At 49.5% G+C, this 12,199-nt stretch overlaps 1 protein-coding gene across 1 annotated transcript in view; it reads left to right on the forward strand.

Moving 5' to 3' along the window:
• TMC2 (transmembrane channel like 2) overlaps positions 1–12,199 on the forward strand; it is a 65,151-nt gene that overhangs the window by 10,076 nt on the left and 42,876 nt on the right. Inside the window, exons 3-4 of the mRNA XM_053201381.1 lie at positions 1,816–2,159; positions 5,220–5,372. Coding sequence (XP_053057356.1) covers positions 1,816–2,159; positions 5,220–5,372 — 497 coding nt within the window. The remainder of the gene's footprint in view (positions 1–1,815; positions 2,160–5,219; positions 5,373–12,199) is intronic.

Consider the following 12,199-nt stretch of genomic DNA (forward strand, 5'->3'; position numbering starts at 1 on the left):
GCTCTTGCAATGCAGCTGGGGAAATCTGCCTGGCCATGACACAAAAGCCTGGATGGTGGCTCCTGCGGACAATGAGACCAAGTGCCCTGCAGAAGAGTTCCCAGGCACTGCCCACTCAGAGGCAGGGCCTCAGGGGGCAAAAGCGGGAGGCAGGCTGGAGACAGGAGGGGAAGGGGCCTTCGTTGAATACACCCCATGGGCCAGACTTCTTACTCCTGCTTTTCATTTTTATTTTTTTAATGTTTATTTGTCTTTGAGAGAGAGACAGAGATAGAGTATGAGCGGGGGAGGGGCAGAGAGAGGGGGAGACACAGAATCCGAAGCAGGCTCCAGGCTCTGAGCTGTCAGCACAGAGCCCGACACGGGGCTCGAACTCATGAACCGTGAGATCATGACCTGAGCCAAAGTCGGACGCTTAACCAACCGAGCCACCCAGGCGCCCCTACTCGTGCTTTTAATTAACCTCCCAACCACATAAGGAAATAAGGGTTACTAGAGCCATTTTACAGGTGAGGAAACTGAGGTGCAGAAAAGTAATTTATTTGTGGCCACAGAGATAATAAATGATAGACATGATCTTTTCATGCAAACCAACATAGCTCGTAACCTGTGTTCTTTCTAGAAGTAAAAAATATCTTATTTCTGGGGCAGCTGGGTGGCTCAGTCGGTTAAACCTCCAACTTCATCAGGTCATGATCTCGACCTCAGTTCATGAGTTCGAGCCCCGCATCCAGCTATCTGTCAGCACAGAGCCTGAAGCCTGCTTCCAATCCTGCCTCCCTCTCTCTCTGCACTTCCCCCGCTCATGCTCTCAATCTCTCTCAAAAATAAACAAACATTTAAAAACATTTTTTTAATACTTTATTTCTGGATAAATTATCAGGGGAGTGTCATCCGTTCTCAGATGTCAGTCACTGTTCTGTGTTCATTAAAAAGCTGGTGGAGAAAGTATGAACATCCCCATGGCAGACGGGAGCTCAGAGAGGTCAAGTGACTTGCTCAAAGACACCCAGCTAGTAAGTGACGAAGAGGTTGGTTATTCATACCAGAACTTCATGATAACCTTGCCCGCATGTAATTCGTAACTTTGTGAATAGTTGTACTTAGCCTAGTACTTAGCCTAGCTGTCGGGCAAACTGTTGAAATTTCATACTGTAGATTCTGTTCAACCAGGCCGTTTGCCAATGCTACAAAGTCATGGTTGATACACACACTCACGGGCGGGGTCCCGTGAGACAGCAGCCCCTGGAGAAAGGAGCCTGTCAGTGGTCCAGACAGAGCCTTGCCAAACAGAGACGGGGGCTTGGCCTGGCCCTGGGGGTCAGGAGATGACTCCGCTCTGACCCCAAAGAGCTGCACACCCACAAAGAGGAAAGGCATGTGCCTAAATCTCTAACCGAGCTTTATTTTTTTTTTTTGTAATGTTTATTTATTTTTTGAGAGAGAGCGTGAGAGCGTGCACATGAGTGGGGGAGGGCAGAGAGAGGGAGAGAGAAGCCCAAGCAGGCTCCACACTGTCCGTGCAGAGCCCGACGTGGGGTTCAAACCCACGAACGGTAAGATCACGACCTGAGCCAAAACCAAGAGTCGGTCACTCAGCCGACTAAGCCACCCAGGTGGCCCCCCATCTACCTGAGGTTTAGGCAAGAGTGTGGGAGTGCTAACCGGTCAGAAGAGGGAGACGTTAATTCTCATCGCAGACCAGGGGCTCCGAAAGAGGTGGCCTTTGGAGCCAACAAGCTCCAGGAAGTATCTTGGACATCTGGTGTCTCACAGCCGGGGGCACTTTCCTGGGGTGGAGGCGGGTGAGGCCAGAACTGCCCAATTCCTGCCCCTGCAGGTGACAGGTCCGGGAGGAGACCCTCAAAGAAGCGGGCTCCCAGAGCCGAGGGTGCCGCGGGCAGGCGCGGAGCCCAGCCTGGCCAGAAGGAACGGGCCGGGGGCAGCCCAGGGCCGGGGTCCCCCCGGAGGAAGCAGGCAGAGCACAGGAGACACCCAGAAGAGCTGGGGGAACGGGGGCGGAGCTCCACAGAGAGGACCTGCACAGAGAGGAGGAAGAAGGATGGGAGGACTTCCCTCAAGGAGCAGAGAGCACCCTCAAAGAAGGAAAAGGAGGTGCCGAGGAAGGAGGAGACGTGGAAGCGGCTGAAGAAGCACAGGTATGTTGTGATTCTGATCCAGTGAGTTTATGATCAGTGCCCTCCTCTCCTTTGGCCTTTCTCCCTCCCGTGACAAAGGGCTGATGTCCCCTCCCCTGGTATAGGTGACCCCTCCAATCTCCTGCTTCTGTTTGTCCCCCGCTTTTCCACCACCCTGCTCTCCCCATCTGGGGCAGAAATGGGAAGAGGGTCTTGGCCACGCTAGGCGGAGGGGACACTGGGTGCTCTCAACCGCAGTGCCTCATGTCCGGCAGGTGCAAGTGGACGTACTGAGTGGGGAGGTGACATGGCAGCGGGGTGGGACCAGATCCCGAGTCTCCTAAATTTCAGCTGGTGGCTCACCGCAGCTCTTGAAGAGGAACTGAGAGAAAAGAACAAAACTGGATTTAGGAGTCATCGTAGGACTTAAGCACACCATTTCCCCAGTCTGGACCTGTGTCCTCTTCTGTGAAAGGTGGCACTGATTTAAAGGACCCTCGAGGATTCCACCAGCCCTGAAACCTAGGATGTGGGGGGTTTGTTTTTTTCCTTCGTTCCATTAGCGCTGGCACATGTGGGTTCACAGACAGAGCCAGCTTCAGGAGTCAGCAAGTCACGATTTGGGTTCCATTCTTTGCTGCCAATTTTGATGGGACATCTCCTTCTCTTTGCCCCCCCCCCCCCCCCACCTTTTAGCTTTCCTCACTTCCCGGGATGTTTTAAGAATCCCTGTTGATAATGGCTGCAGAGGCTTTTGAAACAGTGGAAGGAAGCAGGGCTAGGGTGAAGGTGATGTTCCTTCCCACTGGGGTCTAACCCCCTCAAAAGGGTGTTCCACCGCCCCTCCCTGCCTTTACAGAGGGAACTGAGGCCCTCAAAAGGGCCACTGATTTCCTCTGTCACCCATGCCGGTCATCTCCGGCTTGGTTAGGGCTTTTGTCTCCTGCCTGATTGTCCTTGGACATAAGCTAAAGGGGTAAAGAGTGCATGGTGCCCGGAGCAACTTAAAGAGAACTTGAATGCATGTTGATCAAGCCCTGAAGTGTCCTGAGCGTTCGAGGGAGGCTGCTCCACCCCAAGCAGACCGCAGGTGTCTGGACGGCAGAGGCAAAGCGAGGGGTGCCATTCTCAGCTGAGTGTCGCGGCAGGGCAGAGAGAGACGGAAAAGACTCAGTCGTGTTCCCCAGACGCTGACAGTCTAGTAGGTAAGATAGGACATGGGCATCAGTCATCATAAGACAAGGCGGAAAGCAATATGCACTCGAGAAAGGGTTTGATGAAATGCCTTTTCCATGGGGCCCTGAGGCATCCGGGTTTCTCCATCGAGCAGGTAAGCATTTCGGCCAGTCCCTGAAGCACACGGGGAATTGAGGCAAAGCCTGAATGCCCCGCACTCCCAGGCCGAGGGACCCCTGAGGAGAGACTCAAAGGAAGCTGTCAAGGGATGTGCATGAGGCATGGCAAGACACCCCCGTGCCCTCGGCTGTCCAGCGAGGTGCTGGACCCCTCTTCTCTCCTCTGGCCCATGAGGTCTCCTCCGTTCTTTGAGTTCCTCAGAAATTAAAACTCATGGGGACTGCTGCAAATTGTTCTCTAAAACCTGCAGGGACCCAAGCCCACATCCTGTATTTACATTTATGGAAGTGGCTAAGAAGGCTGCCTGGGCCTGGCCTTCCCCACGCACTCCCTCACCCCATGGGCAGCTGTCCCGCTCAGAGTTTTTTTCCGCAAGCAAAGGACACTGTGAGGAACACACACAACAACTTAAATGTTGCAGCAGCTGGGGATGCCCGGGTGGCTCAGTTGGTTGAGCGTCCAACTTTGGCTCAGGTCATGATCTTGTGGTTCATGAGTTCGAGCCCCACGTCAGGCTCTGTGCTGACAGCTGGGAGCCTGGGGCCTGCTTTGGATTCTGTGTCTCCCTCTCTCTCCGACCCTCCCCCTCTTGCACTCTCTCTCTCTCTCTCTCTCAAAAATAAGTAAACATTTAAAATGTGGTTTTTTTTAATTTTGTGGCAGCCGAACACATGTGGTCTCAGCTGTGAGATGTTGAGGCTCCTTACACAGGGAGAAGGTTTCCGGATGCAAGTCTCCTCCCCCGTGCCATCCAGTACGACGGCCACCAGCCACATGATGAGCCCTTGAAATGTGGCCAGTGTGACCAAGGAGCTGAATTTCTAATTTAACTTCACTTTATTTTTTAAGTTTATTTATTTTTTTTTTTATTTTGAGAGAGAGAGAGCGCGAGCAGGGAAAGGGCAGAAAGAGAGAAAGAGAGAGAGAGAGAATCCCAAGCAGACTCCGCATGCCAGCACGGAGCCCAACTTGGGGCTCGATCTCACGAACCGTGAGATCATGAGCTGAGCTGAAACCAAGAGTTTGCTTAACTGACTGAGCCGTCCAGGCACCCCTCACTTAACTTCATTTTAATTCGGTGTTAATGCTACTGAGCTGACACAAAAGTTAGTGAATTTACTTCACGTGGATGGACAGCTGTAGTTTTGAAATCGACTTAACTTTGGGGCACCTGGGTGGCTCAGTCGGTTAAGAGGCCAACTTCAGCTCAGGTCATGATCTTGCGGTCCGTGAGTTCAAGCCCCACGTCAGGCTCTGTGCTGACAGCCTGGAGCCTGTTTCAGATTCTGTGTCTCCCTCTCTCTCTGCCCCTCCCCTGCTCATGCTCTGTCTCTCTCTCTGTCAAAAATAAATAAACATTAAAAAAATTTTTTTTTAAATTAAAAAAGAAAAATTTCAAATGACAATACGTGGCTCAGGCTGTATCTCTCCTGGGCAGCACTGTGCTAGAATGTGGCGGGCAGGGAGCATGCAGAGAAATCGAGTTGGGGGAGGCGACCCTCCCGGTGTCTTAGGCTACAGGACAGAGTGGCAGTCTCTTCTGATGGGGGCTGGGAGTCACTGAGGGCTTCTGAGCAGGGGCGGGCCTCTGAGGGGTGGTCAGGGCTGGGAGGGTCAGGGAACACAGCCCGCCTGCCTTGCCCGTGGGCTCCCCTACATTCCGCAGGGTGTCTAAAGACACCAACTTCTCACTCTCCCCTCCTCTGTCCCGGGCTCTGCCTCCAGATCGCCCTCCTTGGCCTCCAGTGCCTCTGTCGGGGAGTCTCTGTCAGAGGAGGAACTGGCCCGAATCCTGGAGCAGCTAGAAGACAAGAAGAAGCTCATTGCCACCGTGCGGAGCAAGCCCTGGCCCATGGCGAAGAAGCTGACTGAGCTCAGGTGAGCAGGTGGTGGTCGGCCGGGGGCCTCTTGATGTTTGAGAGGCTCAGCTCCTTCTGATGGGCCCGGAGTCCCTTCCCCCTCTCCGCCCCTTGACAGGAAGGGAGATTCACCCTCCCACTCTGCTTTGGTCCCTTCAATCCCTAACACAAGCATAGCGCCTGGCGAGGGGGGGGGGGGGCGGGGGGGGGTGTTAGAGCCTAGACAGGCGTGAGCAGTGACTGTTTATTGACTGAGGCCCTTCCGTTGGCTAGCACTGACAGGGTCTGGCGGTAGAGACAGAGGATCGTGGCGCTCTGGCCTACACCCAACCTGGCATCCTTTCTGTTTCGTGTCCCTTTCCTCTCATCTGGCGGCTTCTACGCCTCCCTCACAACCCAGCACCGACGTGCCTCCCTTGGGCGGCTTTCCAGCCCCCACCCTCCCCACCTCGACACGTTCAGAACGCCCTCTGTGTTCTTTGGGCCCCAGAACCTCTTTGTGAGTGGCACACTCACGCTGGGCGTGTAGAGAACGGGGAGTGTGTCTGTCTCAGCTACTCTCGAGTCCCAGATGCCCGACAGCTCAAGGCCCAAGCTTGAGGTGACGCTCCATGAATGTTGTTCGGGCCTCCTCCTCTCCAAGCCCCTGACTCCTGTTTTCAGCTCAGCCCTTCGCCCGTTTCCACACGAAAGGCCGGCACACCAAGCGTTTTGTGAGTCTCGCGTCTCTGCCGTAGTCTTGAGATAAGGCCAGGGGTCACACTGTTTAACTGGTTTTCTACTGGGAAAAAAAAAAAATCCCACCCAATATTACCATTTCCCCCCCAAGTTCCCCCTTGGTTTTTCTGCCACTGGGGGCTGGGGGCGGGGGGGAACACTCCCCTTGTCCTTCCCTCTTCATAAAGCCACTTTTGCTGGCTCCTGTCACACCTGAGTTTCCAGTCTGCCAACTGCCTCACCCTTTATTATATAGAACAATTTGGCAGCTGCATTTTGACTCGGCCTCCCCGTTTGCCCCCAAGAGGTGGAGCGAAGAGGCCGGCTGCACACAGTGCAGACCCTGAGGGAGTTCTGGTAAACCCAGCTGACTCTACGCACCCAAGCAAATTATTACCGGGTGCCCCAGGCTCCTACGGGAAGAAATGCCTCCCTGTGGTGCCTCCAGGCCAGTGCTGACCAACAGAACTTTGGGGCGTGACGGGGATGCTCTAAAGCTACACTCTTACTGCCGCCGCTAGCCCTATGTGGCTGGGAAACACTGGAAAAGCAGTTAGTGTGACCGAGTAACTGAATTTTTTGTTCTATGTTAATTTATTTAAATGAAATCATCCCTCGTGGCCTCTGGCTACGGCTCGGGTGACAGGTGCAGGCGTGGGCAGGGGCTGTCTTCTGGGTCTCCTCTCCCTGATCCCTCAGGGCCAGCTTCTTTCTCCTGTCAGGGGGCCCAGAACAGCCATCTGTCACTCTAACACCACCTCGCCCCCACTCAGGTGTCACCTGAACACATCTTTTATTAACAGCGGAAAAAGAGCAACCAAGGTGCTCATGGAAATGAGATCTCCAGCAGGCTGAAGTCTCGGGGACCGTGAACATTTCTTGAGGGCTGTTCGACTGCCCAGAGGAGATGCGTGACATCTCCTCCAGCCGAAGGGCAGAGTTCCCGCCCCCAGTACCAGCGGCTAAGGCCTGGGAAATCAAACAGACCCAGGCATCTGTCTCCGGGGCAGGTCTCCTCAACCCACACTGGCCTCTTCCCTTCACGATTCCCTCCTTCCTCTTCCCTCTCCCAAGACTCCTTATCCCAGAGTCAGGTCCAAGGTGGACAGCCTCTGGGTCTCCAAGCAAGCTGGGGCCTCTCCCTAGAAGACCTTTGCTTTCTGCCGGCCCACCTGGCTAATTCCTACAACCCTGTAAGACTCGGGCCAAGCGTGCCCTCTGCGGGGAAGCCCCCACCGCCCGCCCCACATTCAGGCTGAGTTATTTACTGCCCCTCAGATGCCCAAGGCACGGTGTCCTCACTCAACTGGATGCTCTTGTCCACAGAGCTGTGTCTAACACATCTCTCAGTACTCTTTCTTTTTGTACATATGGCCACTGCTTGCTGAGTGCCCCCTGGGTACCAGATCTATTCTGAATGCTGGTATGTAACAACCAGTTACATACCAAACCAGTTGTTGGTAACAACTCCTTTACTCCATTGTTATTGCCCCCACTTTACTGATGAGCAAACACAGAGCCATCAGGTCACTTGCCCAAGTTTTACGAGGTGAGGTAAGGGGCCTGGCCCGAATTTGAATTCAAGAATTCTGGCTCTGGTAACTACACTCTTAATCTGTCTTTTGCGTTTGTCTGTTTATTTGTTTTATTTTTGAGAGAGAGAGCAGGCGGGGGAGGGGCAGAGAGAGAGGGAGACAGAGGGAGACAGAGGATCAGAAGCAGGTTCCAGGCTGTCAGTGCAGAGCCCGATGCAGGGCTCAGACTCAGAACCATTGAGATCATGACCTGAGCCAAAGTCAGATGGAGGCCTAACTGACTGAGCCACCCAGGCGCCCCACCTACACTCTTAATTTGTAATCATCTGTCTAGGGTTACTAAATATTCTAGAATGTTCGCGTCCTCCATGATTTCCTCCCATCACAAGTAGCATTCCCAGACTACATCTTCTTTTTTTAGAAGCAATGGTGTGGGGACCCGTCTCTGGCCCACTCGGGCAGCTGGTTGACCCGGGCAAAGTTGTTGTGACAATCGAAGCAGGATGATGGTGCATGAAGAACAGAGGTGAACTGGGGCAAGGCTGTGCTCACACCTCTGCTGCATCTAGGTGACTTTGGCTGGCTGTCCAGTGCCACTCGGATGATTTCCTTCCCTGAAGCCCTCTGAGCCTCCCTGAATTCCCATTCCCACTCAGCAGTGATGAAGAGTCCTACCCAGCCCCAGGTGCCAAAGTAGGCCAAGGGAAGAACAAGGACCTCCATCTGGAAGTAACCAGACAGCATCCCTTTCACCCACTGGGCCAGTGTCAGAGGAGGCCTGCTAAAACAGAAGATTTCAACAAGATCCGGAGTCTTATAATATCCAAAGTGTCCAGGCTTCAACTGAAAATCACTCATCATACCAAGAAGTAGGAAGATCTCGGGCTGAATGATAAGAGACAACTAAAGATGCTAACACCAAGATGATATAGATGTTAGAATCACCTGGCAAAGATTTTTAAAGAAACCATTACAAAAGTGCTTCACCGAGCAGTTATGAACATATGAAACTAACGAAGAAATAGAAAGCCTAAGAAATAGAAGATATAGAGAACAATGAGAAATTTTTATTTTTGAGACTACTTATTTAATGTTTGTTTATTTTTGAGAGACAGAGCTCAAGCAGGGGAGGGGGAGCAGAGAGAGAGGGAGACACAGAATCCAAAGGAGGCTCCAGGCTCTGAGCTGTCAGCACAGAACCTGACACGGGGCTCAAACTCCTGAACTGTGAAACCATGACCTAAGCCAAAGTCAGACGCTTAACCGACTGAGCCACCCAGGTGCCCCACAACTAGAAATTTTCGAAGTCAAAAAATACAATCACTAAAATTTTAAAAAACGAACGAGTGGGCCCAACAGCAGAATGGAGAGAGCAAAGAATCAATGAAATTGCAAGTAAAACGAGAGAATTTACCCAATCTGAACAATAGAGAGAAAATGGTCTGGGAGAAAACGTGAAAAGAACCTCAGGGACATGTGGGACTATAATAAATGTTCTTACATTAGCGTCTCTTCCAAATCCCTCACCCTGAATATGAGACGGTTGGGGGAGGGGTCCCAGAAAAGAGGAGAAACAGAGTGGGGCTGAAAAAGTCTTCAAACAAACAATGCCCCCGAATTTCTCAAATTTGGCAAAACTTACAGATTCAAGAAAGCTAAAGAAACCCTCCCGCAGGATAAACCCAAAGTAATCTATGTCCAGACATATCATAGTCAAACTTCTTACAAGCAGTCAGGATATTTACAAGCAGTCAGAGAGAAACAGTGCATTGCCTAAAGGGGAAAGCAATTAGAATGACAGAAAATTTGTCATTAGAAACCCTGGAGGACAGAGGAAGGGAGCACAACAACTTTTCAAGTGCTAAATGAAAAGAATTCTATATTCCGCAAAATATCCTTTAAGAGTAAAGAAATCAAGACATTCTCAGGTGAAGAAAACCTAAAAAAAATCTGTTACCAGCAGACTATCCTAAAAGAATGGCTAAAGCAAATTCTCTAAGCAAAAAGGAAATGATAAAAGAAAGAATCTTCAAACATCAGGAAGGAAGAACATGGTAAGAGCAAAAATACTGAAAACTGTCATAGATTTCCCTTCCTCTCTTGAGTATTTAAAATTATGTTTGACAGTTGAAGAAAAAATCCTAACATCATCTAATATGGTTCTCAATGAATGTAGAGAAATATTTAAGACAATTATAAATGGGAGGATAAAGGAACACACAGGGAAGTAACACTTTTACACTTCACCTAGTAAAATGTCAGCTCCAGTAGACTTTGATAAGATATATATATGTGTATATGATATATATGTATATGTATATGATATATATGTGTGTATATATATATGAGTGTTGTGTACAAACACACACCTTACATTACATACTATATTATATGATAATATACAGTAATAATTAAATTATATTTAATTATTATATTATATTAATTATTATATATTAATATAACTATATTATATTAATATAATAATATATTGATTACACTAATAGAATAAAATATATTACATAATATTTTGCTTAGAGCAACTACTGAAAAGGCCATACAAAGAGATAATGCTAAAAAGCATCATAGATAAACCAAAATGGAATCCTAATAAATGTTCAAGTAACCTGCAGGGAACAAGAAAACAGAAATGAAAAACAGAGAGAACAAACAGAAAACAAAAAATAAAATGGTAGGTTTAAACCCTAACAGATCAACAGTTACATTAAATGTAGGTGGTCTAAATATACCAACTAAAAGACAGATTGGCAGAGTAATTTTTAAAATGACTTAACTCCATACAGTCCACAAAGTGAGTCCATAAATTCACTTTAAATATGATGATATATGCAGGTTCAGAGTACAAAGATGGTAAAAAGACATATCCCATGCAAATGTTAAGCAAAATAAAGTAGAAGAGGCTATGTAAATATCAAATAAATTTGACTTCAGAGTAAAGAAAATTGACAGGGACTGAAAGGAACATTATAGAATGATAAAAGGGTCAATCCACCAAGAGGAAGATGTAACAAACCTAAAAGTGTAAGCACCAAAAATAGCAGTGGTTTGAGTTCTACAGTATATTATCTCAGGATGTATAATACATTTCCCCAAAACTTAGTAGTTTAAAACAATAAGAAACATTTATTATCTTCTATGGGTCAGAAATTCAGGAGCAGCTTCGCTGGGCAGTTCTGACTTGGGAGTCTCTCATAAGGTTGGGTTAAGATGTTGGACAGGGCTGCATTCATCTGAAGGCTTGACTGGGGCTGGTGAATCGACTTCCAAGGTGGCTCACTCACGTGGATGACAAGTTGGTGCTGGTTCGTAAAAAAAGGCCTCAGTTTCCCTTCAGAGGATACTTGAATATCCTCATGACATGGCAGCTGGCTTCCCTCAGAAGAGGATGTATTCAAGGAAGAAGTCACAATACCTTTTATGTCCTCATCTCAGAAGTCATAAACTGACACTTCTACCACTTTCTAGTCATTGGAAACAAGTCACTAAGTCTGGCCTGCATTCAAGGGGAGAAGAATTTAGTTCTCCATTTTATTTTATTTTTTATTTTTTATTTTTTTAATTTAGAGAGAGAGAGCAGGAGAGAGGAAGAGAGAGAGGGGGAAAAAAAATCCCAAGCAGGTTCCATACTCAGTGTAGAGCCTGCCATGAGGCTCGATCTCACAACCCTGGATCGTGACCTGAACTGAAATGAAGAGTCCAACGCTCAACCCCAACTGAGCCTACCCAGGCACCCCTGGTTCTCCATGTTAAAGGGAAGAATAATAATTTGGTGACATATTTTGAACCACCACTTCTGGAAGCCAGGCATGCTCGCTTAACCTCCCCTCCCTCAGATTGATTCACTGAGGTCTCTAGAGCAGATGCCTCACCTGACTGATCTGAATTTCCATGAGTTCAGGGTTTCTTTGACCCTTGTCTCCACAGCTGAAAATGGAGATTGCTTGGGGACAAAGAGAGACACCAAGCCAGCCTGGCCCAGGCCGCCTTTAACCACTCTGCACCTCCAGCCCCTCGCCACCTCCTTTGGACCTTCGAGTGCATCCTTCCTATTTCCAGGTGTCTTCTAGATGTCAGGCTGGCTGATGCTCTCTCCCAGTGTCCTGCAAGGGACAGCAAAGCTCTGTGAGGATCAAGCACACAGTGGCTCTGTGTCTAGTTTTACGTCTGCATCTATAAATTAAGTGTGATTTTGAATCTGAGCTCCTTCATCAGGGAAGAGTTTGGGGAGGTATGTAATGTCTCTGAGAGATGCCTTGGGTCAACTTCAGAGTGTTTCCACTGTGGAAGGCCACGTCACTGAGCCCCTTGTCACGGCACCTGGGAGAGCAGAAGGTTCCACCCCAGCTCCTGAGCTTGGCAGAGGCTTATTAGCTGCCCACCCCAGAAACTGCTGCTTCCTCGGAAGGGGGAGGGGTGGCTGCTTGCTGAATGAAGTCCCTATGCTCACCTTGCGAGCATGCACACCTCCAATTTTCACATCCTTGTCCCCATTTCTAGATGAAAAGTGCCACTCTGGGAGGCACAGAACCCCGCCTGGGGCTCCACTCTGGAGCAATACACCTCCTTCCCTCCCAGC

This window comes from Acinonyx jubatus, chromosome A3 (genome assembly GCF_027475565.1).
Source record: "Acinonyx jubatus isolate Ajub_Pintada_27869175 chromosome A3, VMU_Ajub_asm_v1.0, whole genome shotgun sequence".
Lineage (NCBI taxonomy): Eukaryota > Metazoa > Chordata > Mammalia > Carnivora > Felidae > Acinonyx > Acinonyx jubatus.